This window comes from Zonotrichia leucophrys, chromosome 19 (genome assembly GCF_028769735.1).
Source record: "Zonotrichia leucophrys gambelii isolate GWCS_2022_RI chromosome 19, RI_Zleu_2.0, whole genome shotgun sequence".
In the NCBI taxonomy this organism is placed as follows: Eukaryota; Metazoa; Chordata; class Aves; order Passeriformes; family Passerellidae; genus Zonotrichia; species Zonotrichia leucophrys.
Window position 1 is genome coordinate 8359438 of NC_088188.1, and position 18939 is coordinate 8378376.

The 18939-nt window shown below is 50.0% G+C and overlaps 1 protein-coding gene across 1 annotated transcript in view; it reads left to right on the forward strand.

Moving 5' to 3' along the window:
* NXN (nucleoredoxin) overlaps window positions 1-18939 on the forward strand; it is a 46861-nt gene that overhangs the window by 22527 nt on the left and 5395 nt on the right. The window contains exons 2-6 of the mRNA XM_064729479.1: window positions 10391-10508; window positions 11820-11953; window positions 12291-12391; window positions 12831-12937; window positions 18375-18554. Of these exons, the coding sequence (XP_064585549.1) occupies window positions 10391-10508; window positions 11820-11953; window positions 12291-12391; window positions 12831-12937; window positions 18375-18554 (640 nt within the window). The remainder of the gene's footprint in view (window positions 1-10390; window positions 10509-11819; window positions 11954-12290; window positions 12392-12830; window positions 12938-18374; window positions 18555-18939) is intronic.

Sequence of the window (18939 nt, forward strand, 5' to 3'; positions counted from 1 at the left end):
AAAGCTGTGGTTGCTTGGGAGGCTGAGGCAATGTTTGGCTGCTGGCATGCCCTGGGGCTGCCCTGGATGGAAGTCTCTGATGGTGAGCAGTGAAAGCTGCTCCTCACCAACAGCAGCCAGCAGCATCTTGTCCTTCTCAGGACCAGTTTGGCTGCTGGGATGGGCCCTGAATCCACACTTGGCTTTTGCTGACAGGAGGAAAAGCTTGAGCAGACCTGAGGTCTAGGTGTCACATGTTAATTTTTGCCCCTTCAGGTTCTCCTCACAGCGTGAGATACAGAAAAAAAATCCCACAAAGTAAGCCGGAATTAAGCCGCGGGTTTTGTTCTCATTAGTGTAAAATCAGAAAATCTGGTGTTTCTGATGCCTCTGAGGAGAGAAGGAGAATTAACTCCCGGTGAATGTAAGCAGAGGATACTTAAAAGGCAAATTGTTCACATACTTTCTTTAAAATTTGCATGAGTGTAGCAAAAGGTCATCACAACTGCAGTCTCCTCCTCAGATCCTGCCTGCCGGTGGCTGATTGCAAGAGCCTGTTGCTAAGTGTTCCTGGAAACAGAATAAAGATGAAGCAAGATAATTGAGGGAGAGGAGGGAGAGGGAGAGGAGGGGGAAGGCTTGGAGCTCGCAGTGGAACCGCAGAGCTGCCAAACGAGATGAGTGTGTTGGAGTTTGACTCGGTGGCTGCATTCAATCAGTTCTGACCCAGGGGTGGGGAAGGGGTGACTGAGCCTGAAACTTCGTGGCAGATCCTTGGAAAAAGGCACTTGGACACAAGTGGATGATTTGCTTGCATTTCCTGTGGCTCATCCAACTCCAAACAAGTTCCTTCCTTGCACTGAGGCTGGAGTGGGGATGGGAAGATAGACTGTGCTCCCACGGTGCTTTTCCTGGATAAAATCTCTGTTCTTGCAGCATGGAGTTAGTTACCCTGGGATCATCTTCTGGACAATTCAATAATCATGGAAAGCAGCAGGATAAAACAAGAATGCAAGGAGACAAATCCAGAGCTTGACTAAGGCAGAAAGCCTTCAACTCCAGGTGATTTGAGGGGTGTTATCTGTCCATTTCAAGTCAGGCTGCTCTCTGAGGAAACAACTGATGGTGGTTTTGTATGTTGCAGAATCAAATAAACCCCAGCACAGCTCCTTTTTATTGCTGAAAAGACAAGGAAGCAAAACTTGCTGCTTATCTTTGGTCTTTCTCTAGTAGAAGCTCTTGTAAAAACACCAGGCTTTCTCTAACTCTGTGACTCTATTTCCTGGAAGCAGTTTTAGTAACTGTTTCTGGAGTGATTTTTATCATCCCAGAGCATTTTACAAACTGAATATAGTAACAGCTGAAATACAGCCCCATCTGAGGAGGGTCGCTGCCAGCGCACAGAAGTTTTCGGTATGTTATAAAAGAACACACAATTTGCTTTTTCTTAGCACAGAATCTCCTTTATTCTCACCAAAAACATGAGATAGCCCTCCTCCACCCATCCCTCTGTGTCACCTGCTTTGCTCTTGACTCAGGCTCAGTGGCAGAGCTGGTGTTGGGTATCTTGGCTCTCTGAATCCTGCAGTCTCTGAGCCTCCCCCTCCAGCTGGGGCTGGCTGTCAGCAGAGGGATTGAATACTGTGCATCTTATCTGACATTCTGAACACCCCCGTGGGATTCACATTTCACCAGTTCCTGGCAGCAGCTCCTTGTTTCTGCATGGCTGTCTGTGCCATGCCCGTGGTGGCAGGAGGGACACGGTGGCCAAGGCTCTCTCTTCCTCCATATGCTGCCTACAGGCTCTTGGCTCCTTGGGAAACTTTTTATTTTCTGACTCTCATCAGTGGAGCTTTTGACTTGCTACTAATTTTTCACTGTCCATGCTCGTCTTCTTAGCTGGTTTGGCTGTTGCACAGTGCCTTAAAATGAAGAAGAGGAATTGCAGGCTGCTGTCCCATTCCTCCCTGCTCGGTGGCTCTGGAGCCAGGGGCCTCTTGTGGCTCGGTGCTGGGTTTCAGGGACAGATCGGGTTCCCTCTCTGGCCCTGCACCTGCCCTCCATGTGTGTGTGTCACCAAGCCCTCAGCCCTGGCTGCTGGCCCCATACTGGTTGTCCCTCCCCTTCCTCTGTGCCCAGCCCATACCATGACTCTGCTCCTTTCTCTGTCCCTCCCTTCCCTGTTCCCCAGCTTTGCTGGAGCACTGTGTGATGGAAAAGCTGCTCTGCAGAAGGAATGGGTGAAGAAATGGCTTCTCCAACTTCCCACCTGCTGGTTTGTGCTGCAGTTGAGGTGTTGGTGCATCTGAGCAGCTTTGTTCTGCCCTGGTTTTTCATATGTGCAGGTGATTAATTGCAAACGTGGGACTCCCAGTGGCATTTTCCCATTGGCTGGGGCAGGTTTGCATTTCCAGCCTTTCTGCTGAGGGGCTGAGTGTCACTTTGGGGAGCAGGAGGGAGAGCAGTGCTCAGCAGAAGAGCATTTTCCAGCAGCCTGTGTTACATCTGTCCTGCCCATGTCACACCTCATTTGAATGCTGTTCCCCGCAGGGCACCCAGTGCTGGCTCAGGCCAGCACAGCTCTGGGGTTCAGCTGTGCTGGTGAAGTGTGAAAGGAGGGCACAGAGGCCCTGAAAACACATCATCATCATCATCATGAGGGGTTTGCCCAGAGCAGTTTTGGTGGTGTGATGTTTGCTCAGGATGGACTTGGGGCTCCAAAGGAGAAGTCCCCATGAGCACTGTGGCTGCTCCAAGCTGGCACAGGCTCCACACTGAGAAGAGGAGGAGCAGGACTACTCAGAGCTGTCACTGGCAGGGATTGCTCTTTCCAGCTGGAGCTTGAGAGCACCTGGCTCTGGTTAGTTGCTGGCATATTTGGATCTGTGGTTACAGAGTGAATCCCTTGAGCTGGGAGCAGAGCCTGTTGCATGCAAAGCCCAGAGCTGCCCCCGCAGCCAGGGCTGTGGTTGTGGCCTTTGTAGCTCTGCAGCTGTGTAACCTTTGCATGAAAATCCTCCTTGGGTTGCAAACCAGGAGTGCTGCCAGATGAGGTTCAATGCTGTCGGCTCTGAGACACTGGGATGGATGCAGCTGTAGGGAGGATCAGACCAACCCCAGCCAGTGCATCCTGAGATCAGCTGCTTTCAAACAGTCTGAGTGTCTGCAGTGATGCAAGAGCTGTGTTGAGTGGAGGAAGCATCACTGTGATGTGATGGATGAGCTTTTGCATTTCAAAAGGTGCTGTGGAAAAGCAAATTTGCCATCCACCCAGTGGGTACCTCAGCAGTGGGCACAAGGGGGTATCTGTGGTATCTTGGTGGTTTTGCAGGAATCTTTTGTGTAGCTGATCTGGAGGATGTCCTGGTGCTGCCTTGTCACTGCTTGGGAGGCTCCTGGCTGCCTCACTCCCCAGGGTGTGTTACAGTGCTAACAAATGCTCCATTGTTTTCCAGGATTTTGTTGGTCTGATTGTGTAAGGTTCCCTCTCGGATTAACCACTGAAAACAAAACAGAAACCTCACTAATACCTCATTGTGTGCATTAAACAAAACAAAACAAAAAAACAAATCCCGATTTCCCTGCTGATTTCAAAGGCTTTTGTGTTTGGTGGGAACTCTGTTTTAACTCAAGGCTTTTCAGGAGTGTTTGTTTCTTAATGATCCGGGATTGCAAGGTGTTTGACCTTGAGATTACTGCCAGCACTCAAGTGAACAGTAGCAGCAAAGGCAGTGGGTAGGAAACCCATGTTCTGGCAACTGTCCCACTTCCAGTGACAGATGAGACATGGGACCAAGAGAGGCCCTGAACTCCAGTTCAGCATCCCAGACTCCCACCCCACCCCTCGCCTTTCCTATAAACAGATGGAAAAATATCCCTTTCCCATAGACAGAAATTATTATTTTTTCTTATTGCCTCTATGTTTACATAGCTATTTCTTACTCAGTGTTAGTCATTTGGGGGAGTAATTTATAGGGGCCATGGATGATATACTTCTACATGTGTCTTAAATTTTTCCCACATACATTTTAACTCCCACTGCCCTCACTGCTTTTTGTGTTTTTGCAGAAAGAAAAATGTTTATTAAATAGCTTGCTTATGTGCAAGCCCCCTTTTAAGAGGTAAAGCATGATGTGCACATGGAGGGAAAAAACTTCATTTATTGGATGTACATGGAGGTGTATTTCCTAATCCTGAGTGCAATGCTGCATCCTTCAATTCTGCATTCTTTGGGCTGTTGAATACAATTTGAGGAACACTTGAAAAAAATGTATTTATGAAAACCATCCTCATAGTGTAGATAGACCAGCCTGTCTGGTGGCATCCTCCCAGCTTGATTTCCTGCCTGTGTTGTTATCTGTGTGTTTAGTCAAATGCTGCTTCCTCCTGATCCTGAGATCAAATCAAGCTGCCATCCCAGCACCTCTTTGAAACCTGCAATGTAAAACAACCAGGCCAGCTCCCGTGTCTGCTGAGGGCCCTGGGGCTTTGCTCTCCATACATCATGTTAACTGCTCTTCAGCTCTGCTCAAATTAAATGTTTTCCTATCAGCTGTGGGCTGCGGAGGATCCAGCCTGTCAGGCTGTGTGTGTGTCAGGGGGAGAGCAGGCAGCCTGTGCTCAGAGCCAGCCTCGCTGCCTTGCCCTCAAACAAAACCCTCAGCTCTCCATCCCTGGCATGGCACAGCCTGGGAAATTGCAAAGAGAGCAGCCAGTGTGGGGAAGAGGATGGGAGGAAACGCCAGGACATGAGGCTGGGCTGGCCCAGGTTCCTCATCGCAGGTTTTGGCTGTGGAGCTCCTCAGGGAACAAAGAGCAGCTCTCTGGCCATGCCAGAAACCCACAGAGAGGGTTTCCTTCTGCTTCACCTCCAAACCTGCTGCTGCTGTGCTCCCTGTCAGGAGGAACAAAAGCCCAGGGTGTGCCCTGTCCCCCCAGCAGCTGTGGGGCGATGTGGGCAGCCACAAGCTGGACTGTGCTGTGCCAGTCTCCCACCATGGAGAGGGTGGAAGTGACAAGCAGAACTTTTGGGTTGATTTTTTTAGGTTTTTTCTTGCACTGAGTCATATTGCTGGAATGTCCCCAGCAGGTGCTGCAAGGCTGAGTGCCAGGGGACAGTGTTTGGGTTTCGCTGGGCTTTCAGCCATTGCAGGCAGTGTGCACACAGAGGGGAGCAATGGGGTCTGCATGGACCCACAGCCCCTGTGCCCTGTGCTGTCTGTCTCAGCTGTTCACATCAATCTCGTTTATTACAATTCCAAATCCTCCCTCCTCAGCTCATTAACGCTCCCGGAGCAGACATCTCTGTCACCATTGTGTTTTGTAATTAGATTTTGATTTACTTTCAGAGAGGAGCAAGAGCACAATGGACATTAATTTATCCCAAGCCTCGCTCGGTCTCCTCCGTGTCACAGGGTCAGACCTTGGCGTGCACCATCTGGTCTCCCCCCTCTGCTTGGCTCTGTGTTGCTCCCTCACCGTGTTCTCCTTCTGCTCAGGGGCTTCCCTGATGGAAAAGGAAAAGGAGCAGTGAGGGAGGGCTGCAAGAGCAGCTTTTGTCCAAGCTGAGCTTGAGTCGTAAGGACAGGCGTGAAGTAGATTTAAATCGACAGGGAGAGGAGCAGCCTGTTGTCTGCAGAGCCTGGGTGGCCCCTGGTGCTTGTAAACCCTTTAAGGCACGATGTAAAAGCTGCAGTTTAACACTGTCAGTGGGCCAGGACAGAGGGGTTCCCGCAGCGCTGGAGCACTGGGAATGGCCATGGATATCTCAGCCTGGAGCTGCTCTGGGTGGCAGAGCTGGACATTGAGCTCTGCTGGTCCCTGCAGCCCTGGACCAAGGGCACTTTCCCATCTGAGTGCTGCTCATGTGTTCCTCAGACAGATTTAATATTTCAGCCTTTGGCTCTTGAATGAGAGACCAGCAAGAAACCCCTCTGTGCTCCCACATGGTCACTCATGGGGCTGTGGGAAGCTGAGATCTTTCCAATGCCTCACCAGAATTCTCCATTGCATCTAAGAGTGAATTTTGAGAAAAGTGGCTTTACATTTGTGCTCGTATAAAGCAGCAGCCATCCACAGCAGGAATATGTTAATTTATTGCTGCCTTTGAGTATTTTAACTGCCTTTGTCTTCTGTCACTGGTCAGGGTGGAAGTGTGGGTTGCAAGATGAGTAGAGGCATCCCTGGGCAGAGTCAGCTCCATATGCAATGGAAGAGGGAAGTGTGAGAGCTTTTCTGGTCCAGTTTCACACAGCAGCAGAGAAATGCAGCCCCCAAGGAGGGTGGGAGCACCACTTTCCCAGCAGCCAGGGCTCAGTGCACTGCAGGCAGTTGTGCTTTATCTCTGCCAGCATTCACTGCTGCAGCTCAGGATTTATGTGAGCCAGTGAATGCGAGCAGGACTGATAAATCAATCAGCACAACCAAAAATAGCACCTGGCAGCTGTTGGAAGTGGGGGATCCCTTCCCCAGCAGAAGGAGCAGAGCAGGAGGGGATTTCATCCATCCCGGCCAGGTGCCAGCCCCGCACAGAAACAGCCGTGGCTGCTGGGGAGACCTCTTGTCTGACACCTTTATCTGGAAAAATTACTGTGGCTGTCTGCAAATGTCTCCCCAGCCTCTCAGCCAGGAATTCCCAATCTTCAGGATGAGGGGAATAATGGAGCCTGTACTGGTGGGGAGAGCAGCCTTGTGCTGCTGCATGATCAATGTCTGGGGATCAATGTCTGGAGATCAGCCCTCAGATCATGAGTGATCTCTGGAAGCCTCTCCCAGCTGGCTGTGGATGGAGCCCCCAGGGTTTGTGGTTTCCAGGATGTCGTGGTGATGCTTTTGTGCAGGGATAAAGTTTCCAGAGGAATCTGGTGACTCTGGTTTTTCCACTGGACGGCTGCACTAAACCACCTGCACAGGAGCCAGGGAAGTTTCTGTAAGGCTGCTCAGCCTGCACAGAGCCTTGTGAGGGGCTGTATTGCCTCACTCCTTCTCCAGTGGGTGTCCTGGGGTGAGCAGTGACTGGAGCAGGCCTGAACCAGGAGAGAAGAGCACTGCAGGAGGATCAGCTGCTTTCAGGCTGAATAGTCCGTAGATTATTTCCACATCTGTGTTAGCTTTGGCTTGATCCCACAGATTTGCAACAGCTGTTGGGAAGCAGAGCAGAGATCCCCTCTTTAAATGGATGATCAAATCCTTAGAGTGTGTGGAGTATGTTATTTCTATGTCATCCTCTTCACAGCAGGAAAAACAGCTTTTCAGAGTTGCTGAGGCAGCACTCTGCCCTGCTGCCTGAGCTATCATCCCATCAGCCACAGTCTCACAGCAAGTTGTAATTTGCTTTCTGCATCCCACACCCAGCCTGACACAGAATCCTTTGTGAAGTGTGTGGTTGTGCAGGTACCCATACCAGGGATGCCTTGTTTCTCCTGGATTTCCCTTTCTGCATGGACCACAACCAGTGGGTGGAAGCTGAGCCTGTCCCCTTTGCAGAACCTTCCCATGTGCAAATCCCTGGCATTTTACCCTGAGAAAAGCTAACAAGCACAATGGTTTGCCACAGGACAGGTTGGGTCATCCCAGTGGTTTTAGGTGGGGATCAGATGTCCTTGCTGGGAGCTGTAGTTTGGGTGCAAAATAATGGCACAGCGTGGGAATCCCATGGGGAGCTTTCTTCAGCTTGGCTAAAATGAAGCAGCCCATTTCCTATCAAGGTTCTGCTCTTTCAGGTCAGACCTGCAGTAAAAGGAGCCATCAGGCTTCCTTCCCAAATGTCTGACAGGCTCTGGAAAGGCTGGAATCTGGCAGATGAGGGCCAGGGTGGTGGGAATTGTGGTAGATCCTGGCGCTCCTCCTGCGGCGCGTGCGTTTCTCATTCCCCATCAGCTTTCCTGGCGCACAGGGGACTCATCAAAGCAAACTGCTCCCACTTTAAACAGCACATTCCTGGATGGAATTAATATGGTTAGTGCAGCAAGACCACTAGCTTCAATTCAGGGCTTTTATAGAGGGCTTCAAATGACGGCCCAGTTCCAGTTGCTTTATGTGCAGTTGTTGTGTTTGTTCACTGGTGTTGTGTGATGTGTTTCAGTGATAACCCAGGCAGCAAATCTCTTAAAAATAGGAAGTGCTGCTCAGCCTGTGTGAAGCTCTGAAACTTGGTTTGGTGTTACCTGGGCTGGTGGGCTGTGTCTGGGAGCTTTTACAAACCTTTCCATTTGAATTGTTTTCCTCACTCACCCAAGGTGTGACTGAGCCTGACATGATATTCTTCAGGTTCAGGTCTCAGAGCTCAGTGATGGATGTGCTCCCCCAGCAACAGGAGATGTCACATTGACCTCTTTTGATGCTTTTTGACCCTTTTAACACACACCTGGCTTGATGCTTGCTTGAGGCATTTTCCTTTGGACCCTCACTGATGAGTGAGAAGTGGCAACTCCTGATTTCATGGGGACAGAGTGTCTGGATTGCAGATTGCCTGTGCCATCCATGTCTGGGATGTGCCTGCAGATTGTGTCCAGTGGGGCCTGATGGTTTACAGATCCTGAGAAGACACATGACCAACTGTTGGCAAGAGTTGCCACATGTGCTGGACCTCATAGACTGACTGGAGCCAGCCATGCCACGCTTGCTGCAGTGCTTTGGGCAGGTTTGGTTTGCTGTTATCCCCTTCTCTCTGAGCACAGCGAGTCCTTGCAGCCTCTTGGCTCCAAAGTGCAGACCCTGCTCCTTCCCCAGCCAAGCAAAACTGCCAGGACCCACCGTGATGCCCCGGGGGAGCTGCTTCTGTATACAAAGGACTTGGCAAAATGAAGTGTAATGTAAGCAACTATTTAAAGAGAACGATCCGATTGCTAGTTGTAATTTCCTTATTGTTTGCAGCACCCTGTTAAATGCCTGTGATCCTTATAAAGAGCTTTCCCCCACCCTTTAAACTTCACAGAAGTGGATTTTACCTTCTGTGGTTTGAGCACAGTCATTGTGAGGGGGCTGGTATGCACCGAGTACAGTTTCTTTATTCTTTTCATGCCCAGGGCCATTTGGTTTGTGAATCCATTAATATGTCTGTTGGAAATGGAAGGCTGGGGGGTAGGACACAAAACTTTACCTCTCTTTAGGTCTCCAGATCATTCCCATCTCGGGAAATGGGATTGCCTCTCTTTGCAGATCAGGGGCAGCCATCTGCAGAGTTGTTCCTCTGGGAACATGTGGGTGCAGTTTCTCTGTGAGATACTGGGGGAAGCAGCAGCACATGATGGTTTCTCTGGCTCTTGCACTGGTGGGCCCCCTCTGTGCTGCTCCAGTGCCTGGGTTTTATTCTCCAGACAGGAGCACGTTGTAAACACACAGAGCCTGAGGGGCTTTGCAGAGCAGAGCTTGATGTTAGAGGAAGGTGGAGATTAGTTTCCTTCCCCATTTGGCTCTTGGTTATGGTTTGGCTTTAGTTTGAGAGTTTGATAATTCAGCACTGGGCTGTTTGGGTTGAAATGCTTGGAGAAATGAAGGAGAACGAGGTGATGGCAGCAGCTCCTCCGTGCATGGTGGGGAGAGCAGCTCTGCCAGCCCACACCTGCAGGCTGGGCTGTGCCAGCAGCTGCTGCTCCTGTTCCTCCTCATCCCAGCCAGCTTCTGTGCATGAATTAAGCTCTAAATGAACCTGTGCCAGCAGCATATCCTGGGGAACGTGAGCCCAGCAGTGTGTGACACCCAGAGGGCTCTGTCACCGATGCTGTGCAGAGCTGAGCTCGCTGCAGTGACCAGCACACAGCCCCATCCAGACTGGGATGCCCAAAATGTGGCCATCAGCCTGCAAAGCTGGCACTGCAGGATGGATGAGCTGGGCCCCCAGGCTGATGTCAAAGCCCTTCATCAGCTCCTGGGAACAAACCCGGGAAGCCCCAGTTACAGAAAAATAATTTTTTTTGTGTGTTGGCCTTGTGCTCAGCCTGGCTGTGTCTTGGCACAGGTTTCTGGTTTGTTTAATGAACATGGAAATGGGAGGGGAGGAAACAGCCAGGGAAGCATTACAAATTGCTTCAGAGCAGTGGCATTAAAAGTATTTGTGCTTACCATGTCTTCTAAACAAAGAGCTCAAAGCATGGCAAGTATTATCCCCATTTTACTTGCAAAGAGGTAAAAGCAGGAGGAGGAGAAGCTTTGCCTCTGCTCATGGGCAAGCCCACAGAAGGTGGGAGAAACACAGGGGTCTCACCTGAGATCCTGAGGGGATGGTGGTGATGGTGAGGGTCTCTCTGGGCCCTCACCATCCTCACATTCCTTCACACTCATCCCTGGAGCACCAGCTCTGTTTCTTTGTTCACCTCTGACTTCTGCTCTGAAAGATGCTAATGCTCCAAAATCTTCCTCTTCACGCAGCCAAGTTTACCTTCCTTATCTCCCTTTCCAATCTCTTTTGCAGCTGAAGCTGTGGAACAAGTACAGAGTCTCCAACATTCCTTCCCTAATATTTATCGATGCCTCCTCTGGGAAGGTGGTGTGCAGGAACGGCCTCCTGGTCATCAGAGATGACCCTGAAGGTAAGACCTGCAGTCCCCTGTGCCACAGAAACATGGACACACAGCTGCCTTTTCATCTCAGTTCATTCTGAATGGCCTGGGGGGAAAAGGGAACAAAGAACTATTGTCATAATTAACTATTCAAAGCACTGTGCTATTTTCGGCGTAAAATTTTCTGCATCATTCCTGCCAGATCTTGTGTTTTGGTTTTGCTTACTGAAAAGAACAAAGAATTTCCCTCTAGGATTTTTGTCTGGAGTGCTAATGAGGAAAAGGTTAGGCTAACTGAAACATGAAGTTTGGATTTTTCCCTAATGGAGGCACATGGACAGACAGAATGAGAGCCCAGACCTTCCATACCTTGGGAGCAGAATCCTTCCAGAATACTGAGTGGGACTTTTATCACTGACATCACACTCAGGTTAATGCATTTCCCATTATTTAGAAATTAAACAGAAAGATATTACTATTCTCCCTTGCTGAGGTTTGCTGTGCTGGGAGTTGGTGTTAAATCACATCTTCCTCCAATTTGGGAAAAAACCAAATGAGCCAAATTGGGGAAAAAAAAAAAAACCAGCTACCCAAATGTGCCCTTACTCACAGACCCTGCAGACCCATCAGTCATGTTGCTGTAGTTTTCCATCCATTTCTTTTATTACTGGCTGATTGTTTCTTGGTGCAGTAAATCCTGACAGAGTCTTTAATTCAGTGGCAGGAGCTGTGCAGCAGGAACATGTTGTGGCCTGAGCCATCTGTGATGTTTCCTCCTCTCTGGCTGAGCACATGGATTGATTGCTCTGGGAGCTGGCAGCAGATGATACAGAGCATGTTTTTGTGTACACACACAGCTTGCTTTGGGGTGCAGAGGGTTAGTGTGATATATATATAGAGATATATGGATATAAACACACCATCTTTTACATATATATAAAGCTAAGGTTTGCAAATAAAGACATGTATGGATATGTGTAAAAATATATGGTTAGTGTCAACATAAGGGACACATTCTGACTGCATTCCTGAGCACGTACCACCTTGCCCTCTCTTGCTAAAATAAACACTGTTGATAAGGAAAAGGTGTCTCATCAGGCACAAAACCAGAGCAGGTTTGAAGGTGCTGTGACTTGGGTGAGAGTGACCCTGGCTGCAGTGCAGAGCTTGGCTGTGCTGGTGCCTGACAGCTGAGGTGTTCTGCATCCCCCTTGGGTGGGAATAAACCCCAGCAGGGTTCCTCAGGCAGGATTCCCTGTATCCTCAAGATGGGATGTTTTGAATCTGAAGAAGTTGGATGCACATGTTACCATCTTTTGTCTTCTTTCCACCCCTTCCCAGGTCTGGAGTTCCCCTGGGGCCCAAAACCCTTCAGTGAAGTCGTTGCAGGGCCTCTGCTAAGGAACAATGGGCAGACACTGGACAGCAGTGCCTTGGAGGGCTCTCACGTCGGCGTCTATTTCTCTGCACACTGGGTGAGTAGCAGGTGCTGGGCAGAGCAGCTGGACTGGGCTCAGGGAGAGTAAAGACCCCAGGCTGGTTGGTGCTGAAAAATTTAAAAACTTAAGAAGAATTTGGATGCTTTGATCATCAGCATTGCAGTGGCCTGTCATCCTCAGGGAAAGAGTGGTCAGATTTTAAAAATGGAAGAGGTTTTGTTGGTAAATTACAGACCATAAACCCCAGGCACCTTCAGGCACTGCAGCAAAGATGAGGTCACAGCAGTTCATGGTCACTGGGTCACCTGGCCCTGCTGGCTGTGGGGCTGGTCCTGAGCAGGAGACAATTCCTCCTTATGCTTGTGTCTTGCAGTGCCCGCCGTGCCGAAGCCTCACGAGGGTGCTGGTGGAGTCCTACAGGAAAATCAAGGAGGCAGGCCAGAAATTTGAGATCCTCTTCGTCAGTGCAGACAGGTGAGGCAGCCCTGACACTCTGTGCAGGCAGAGCAGGTTGGCTCTGGCACCAGGAATCTGCCTGAGTCCTTTCCCTCTGCCCAGTGGGGAATTGCACAATGGGGTCAGCCAGAGCAGGTCTGTGCTTCACTTTGTGGCTCTGGGCTCTGAGGGATGCTTGAACTGCTGCTGTCACCATGGGTTAACATTCAGATGCCCTGGAGAATTTGAAATATTTTACTGGGGTAAAATACATCGTGGACTTCTTAATATCTAACTGGGGAAAAATACACCATGGACTTCTTCATGAAGGGCTGGGGGCTTTAAGTTTGGTGTAACTCTTTCCCAGCTGATGGGTTTTGGTGGGAGGGATAAAGGGCTTTGCAAGGCAGGTTTTTAGTGAGGAAGGAGCCTGGCCAGTGGAGGGCTGTGCCTGCCATGCCCTGTTCCCCTGGCACAGGTCAGAGGACTCCTTCAAGCAGTACTTCAGCGAGATGCCCTGGCTGGCCGTGCCCTACGCGGACGAGGCCAGACGGTCGCGCCTGAACCGACTCTACGGCATCCAAGGTAGGAAAGGCCTCACTGAGCACTGATCTCCTTCTCCCCCCTCCTTTTCCTGAGCATTTGTAATGTCTCCTCTTGTTTAACTAAACCAAGAAAACAGCAAAGCAAAGCACAGTGCCCCAGGCAGAGCAGCTTCATGTTTCTGCTCTCCACAAACTCACATTCCTACCACCTGCCAGGCAGGCTGTTAGTTGAAACAGGACTTCCATAAACAACCTAATTCTTCCTGGAAACTTGGAAGCTGTTTTTGGCTTGGATGTTTTTTGTCTAATTACTGATTTATTTATTTTTTGCTGTTTCTTGAAGGTTTAAATTTCATTTTCTTGCTGGTTTATGTAATACAAAGGCAGGCCATGTTCTGTGAAGGGGCTGAGGAAGATGGCATCTGGTTTATGTTAGTGACATGAATTACAAAGGAGAGAGTGTTTGATGTAAACCATGGCTTTGCTTTTACTGTACATGCCAGTGCCAGAATTCCAGCAGCCCTGGCTGCTCACAGGGGCAGGGAGAGACTCTGTGTGTCTGGGTGGCTTCAAAGAATCTCAAAGATGATAAAAGCTCACGGCAGCCATCCTGGGGGCTGGCACCTCGTTCCTGCAGGGGACAAACTGCAGCACAGAGAGGTGCCAGGTGACTGGCTGGTGAGGAGATCTCATGTATGTACAAATAGATTCTCCCTGTGGTTAAAGGGTCTTGCTGCAATGTGGCTGTTGTTCCTCTGTTTCTGTGTGATGTCACAGAATCAGGATATGCTGAGTTGGAAGGGACCCATCAGGATCATTGATCCAACTCCTGGCCCTATGTAGGACACCCAACAACCCAACCCTGTGCCTCAGAGCTTTGTCCCAGTGCTGCTTGAGCTCAGACAGGTTTGGTGCTGTGAACACTTCCCTGGGGAGTCTCCTTCAGTGCTCAACCATCCTCTGGGTGAAAACATTTTTTTCCTGATACCCAACCTAAACCTCCCCTGCCTCAGCCTTGTGCTGTCCAGGTGTGTGCAGGCTGGCAGAATGTTCTTGTGATCTGCAGGGAAGGAGGAGTTTTGCCAAAGGAGGCCGAAGGCTTTTGGGAAGAGTGACAGGAGAAATAATCCCTCCTTGAAGTCCTCTCCAAACTCCCCTTCTGGTGTGAGCTCAGGTGCTGCCACTCAGCCCTGTCCCCTGACCTTAGCCCAAGAATAACCATCAGCCTGCTTTAAATAGCCATCAGTTCACTGCTTAATGACCTTCCCATGAGGCAGGAGCTTTCCAAATTCATCCCTCTTTTCCCAGCCCACTCACAACCCTCTCCAGTGCTGGTTTCAGCCCAGTGCTGCAGGACTGCTGCCAGTTTCACTGGGACTTTCTGTAAATAAGGTGTCCAGACATGGATACTTGAGCACCAGGCATGCTGTAGCCAGGGAAACACTTACAACAGCTTTCCCTCCAACTCCAACCTTCTTAAAGGTATCCCTCTTTGTTGTGTGCCAACCTGAAAATGTAAATATTGGCTGTAATACGTAAATATTCCCCTGCACCCCAATCCCCTTCTCTGCCCAGGTAGCTCCCATGTCATCCCCGAATCTCAGCTCCATGCAGGTTTGGGGCTGCCTGCCTGTTTGCAGTCAGGCTTTTCACACCAGCTGGGACAAAACCTTCCTGCAAACAGAGCTGGATGTCATGGGCTCTGCTCATCACCACACCTGGTTATTCCACCCAAATGAAAAATTAGATCTGTGTAACCACATCTGCATTTCCCACACTCATGGTTCTGATGTTGCCTCTCTGAAAGGAGCTGCACCTATGATCAGTGAGTGTCCAGGTTACCATCCTGGTGCTTGGGTTGTGAGCACAACATGAGGAGGTTTCCCTCTGTTTTTTGAAGCCTGGGTACTGAAACAACACAAGAGTTTGTCTTCCCTGTCTGCTTTAAGTTCCTGAGTGGTGGAAAGTAGCAAGAGAGTCAAATCTCTTGTTGTTTTAGTCCCGTGTTGGCCCCTACAACTTTTAAAAACTCAGTATAAAATGCAAGTTGAGTTATAGGCCTTTATTTGGGTTTACTTTGAATGCCTCTATTCATAACTCATGCACACTCAGAGGCTGTGCCCTACCACCTCTAGTAAATTGCTTCTGGGCGCAGGGCTGTTCTGAGAAAGAGCCATGGCTTGTGTTGTGGCTGCTTAGAAATAATTCCCCTTTGTGCAGCAGCTCCCAGTCCTGCCTTGGGTGAAATCCCCTGCCCTTAGCTCTCCTTCCAGTGGGATGGGGAGCAGTGATAAATTTTGTGCTTTGATAGGAAACACCCCTTGTTGTTGTGTTCCCCAATATTCCCCCTGGACTCTGTGGTGTCTCTTTGGGATTTGCAATGCCTTCCAAAAACTGATTCCCTCTTCCCCCATGCTTTAGCTCAGGTCACCCTCACAGCCTGGAAATCAGTGCTACAGGAGATTTCTGGAGCTTTCTTCTGAAAAAGTGAAAAAACAACAATAAAATGCACCACCTGTGCTGTGGTTGGTGTGGGGTTTGCTTCACTTACATTGTGATTGCTCACCCAACAGACTTCATGCAGATGAGATTTCAATATCAGGTCTGGGGTTTAATGTATAAATATGTAAATGCCTTGCCAGGTTCGGTAACAAACCATTTGGCCCCTATGTTTTCATAAAATGCTGCCCCCGTGGGAGCCAAATCCATTTTCTAGTGCATAAAATCCAACCAAGGCTGTCTATGCTAATTCTCATCCAAGCTTATACAATATTCATTGCAGTGTCTGATCGCTGATTCTTCTTGATAAGTAAATTCTGGTGTTATGACTTAAGGCAATTACCAAATCCCCCAAAAGGCACTAAAATAACAAATAGTGGCTGGGACGAGTGGGGAGGGGGAATGATTTGGGTTAGCAGGTGTGGATAGCATTAAAGATGGTTTTCCTGGTCCTGCAGGTCTGTGTCCCATGGAAACAGGGTGTGTTTTTTAGGGGAGTAATCACAAAGGTCACCTGAGAAGATGAGGATGTGAATTATCTTTAAAAATATTCTATATTTTGTATTTGCAGTTGGAGGTTCAGTGGCTGGGTATGGGGGGGGTAATCTGCATATAGAAATTAGGTGAAGTCTAAAGGAATGCATGAGTAGTGGATGAAATCCTTGATAGCTGCAGAATCACGGCGATCTGTGTCTAAATTGAGCCCTTCATTTTCTCAGATCAGCACAGCTCGTTTGAAAGCTCTGCCCGGGAGTGCTGCTCAGGCTGACTGATGCCCTGGGCAGCCTGTCCCTCATGTGTAAAGGATGGAAAGCGGTTTGGGGTGGGGCTGGCAATCCTAAAAGGACCAAGATCCGAACCCTGCGTGCTGCTGAGCACCGAGTGCTTCTCCTGGTGTCAGTAGCACTTTGTGCCTCTAAGGGCAGGGCCAGCGTGAGATTTCCCAATTCCTTCCAGTCTGTTTAACCCATCCCTGCCCTGGGGCTACACTGAATTACCAGCAGGTAATGAATAAGCCTTTTTGTGATACAAAATGGTTTTCTTGGCGTACCCTAAGGATCTGCAAGCTCAGCCATTGGGCGGGTTCCTGCACTGCTGCTTAGCACCAGCCCCGGCGCAGGCAGGAATGCGCCGGGCTGGAATGCCGGGAATGCGGCCGCTGCCTGGACCTGCAGGCAGGCTGGGACACACAGATGGCCGAGTATTTCCTCGAGAAACGCCTCCGATTCAGAGGGCTTGTGAGTAACCCACTGTTGGGCAAACACGGGAGTGCACGGTGCCAGCAGCCTGGCAGGGGCACACACACTGTGAAGGGAAGGGCTCTGCAGGGGATTTCTGAGGAATGAGCTTTAAAATGAACCTTGGGGTGAAGGGCAGGAGTGTTTCAGCTTGCCAGAGGTGTTGCTGGGTGAAGGAGATGCTGCAGAGGGAGCAGAGCAAAGCCCAGGTGATGAGCAGTGACAGCAGCACTTGGCACTAACGTTGGTCATTTCATTTGTCCCTTGGGGCCTGATCCCCCTGTCCCCTCTTCCTTCCTGGTGGGATGTTTCTTTGTCTCCCTGATGACAGAGGAATGGTGTGCTTTCCAGATGAAGTCACCAACGTGAGCCACTCCTGCTGACCCACCCGTGGCTGTTTTGTGGCAGGAAAGCCGGTGCTTTATCAGATGGGCTGGTCACCAGCTGGTGTCCAACCTGCCCCGCTGCAGTGACATTTGATTTGTGACCTGTGCTGTGTCTCTGCTGCAACTCTGCTCACCTCCTGTACAAAGCTTCTCCTTTATGTATAAACTTTTCAGCCCCATAGATCAGGGTAAAATGTTGCTTTTTCCCAAGGGCCAGACCATCACTGGATATTCCCTGAGCCACATCCTGCCAGGCTCCTGTAGACCTGGACATTCCTGCAAGCTTTGTTAGTCTCCAGAGGGATGTGCTGTGGAAATGGCTGGGCCATTAGTGCAGAGTGCTGGAGGGCTGTGGGGGCAATAATACACAGTGTTCTTCTGGGAAGGAACACACCCTGCTTCCTGGCCACTGCTGTCTGCAGGCCTCGTGAGTGAGGTCCTGGGAATTGGGCTCTTCCAGAGGCAGCCACATCTGGGCACTGGGATGGTGGTGCAAGAGGGAGGGTCTCTGGATGGTACAGTGGGATTTGCACCCGTGGGCACCAGATTGCAGCTGGCAGGGAGAGGCAGGCAATGCCAGAGCTGTCTGTCAGCTTCCTGCTCTGGCTCCTGACTCACAGTGCTCTGCTAGGATGGAAACAGGATCCAGAGAGCCTGAGCCCTGTGGGAATCCACAAAATCAGAGGGTTTTGGGAAAGCTGCAAAAGGCAGGCCTCAGAGGCAGTAGAACTGTGATTAGAGCTAAGCAGTAGCCATAAGATTGGTCAGCAGAAAAATTATTTAAAAAGTAGAAAAGCAAGGACAAATAGAACAATGGTCTGTGTATTAATGCTTGTCTAGAATAACTCTCTAAGCTACAGAAAAGTTTATCTAGCAAGATATTAGGAAGTTTGAAGCTTAATAATGGAGCTCTGTGCATTGTGTTTTAAGGCTTACAAGTAGATATTGTATTCAAAATAAGCAAGCATTGTTTTAACCAAAGGTAAGTATGCTTATAGTGGTTGGGCAGAACTACTGTCAGTGTGCTTTTGCTTTGTGTGATTGGTCAGAAAACTTATGAAGTGAGTTGTAACATTAAGTTCTTTGTCTGCTGCCTGAGATGTGAGCTGGTGGCATCTTCCCATTGCCATAACCATGTAATGAGACTGATGCTGGAAAAGGAAACAGCTCAAGGCATGTTCCCAGCAGCCCTGTCCTGTTTGTGGTTTGTGCACAGCCCCCGGCTGGTGATAGATCCCCACTGGGTGAGCTGCACGGGGCAGGAGGCTCGCTGGGCTCCTGCCACATAGGAAAAAGCCTTTCTCCCCACACCCAGTGTCTGGCCATTCATGTTTGGCTGTTTTTCCCACTGCAGGCATCCCCACTCTGATTGTGCTGGACGCCAAGGGAGAGGTGATCACGCGGCAGGGCCGGGTGGAGGTGCTCAACGACGTCGAGTGCCGCGAGTTCCCCTGGCACCCCAAGCCCGTGCTGGAGCTGACGGACTCCAACGCCGTGCAGCTCAACGAGGGGCCCTGCCTCGTTCTCTTTGTAGGTATGGATGGAGCATCCCTGCTCTGGCAGCAGAGCCTGTGCTGGGGAAGGGGGCTGGGGACCTGAGAGCTTGGCTAGAGCTGCCCACGGGGCTGGGGACGGCCTCTGGTGATGACAAGAAGGGATATCACTTCCATTTCCATTTTCCATCACTGTGTGCTCACACAAAGGCCTGTGGAAGCCCCTTAGCCCCTTTCCTGTACCACAGCAGCTCACAGGGGTTTGCCAGAGCCTGCTGTACCCATGGGGCTCCTGCAGCTCCCACACACCCCCCTGGGATGCTGGAGCAGCGATTGGCAGCACAGAGGAGCTGTCATAACAAAGGTGTGGTGGTGGCTGTGGATAGGAATGCTGATGAGCTGTTGGGAGTGTGGGAAATACACTGT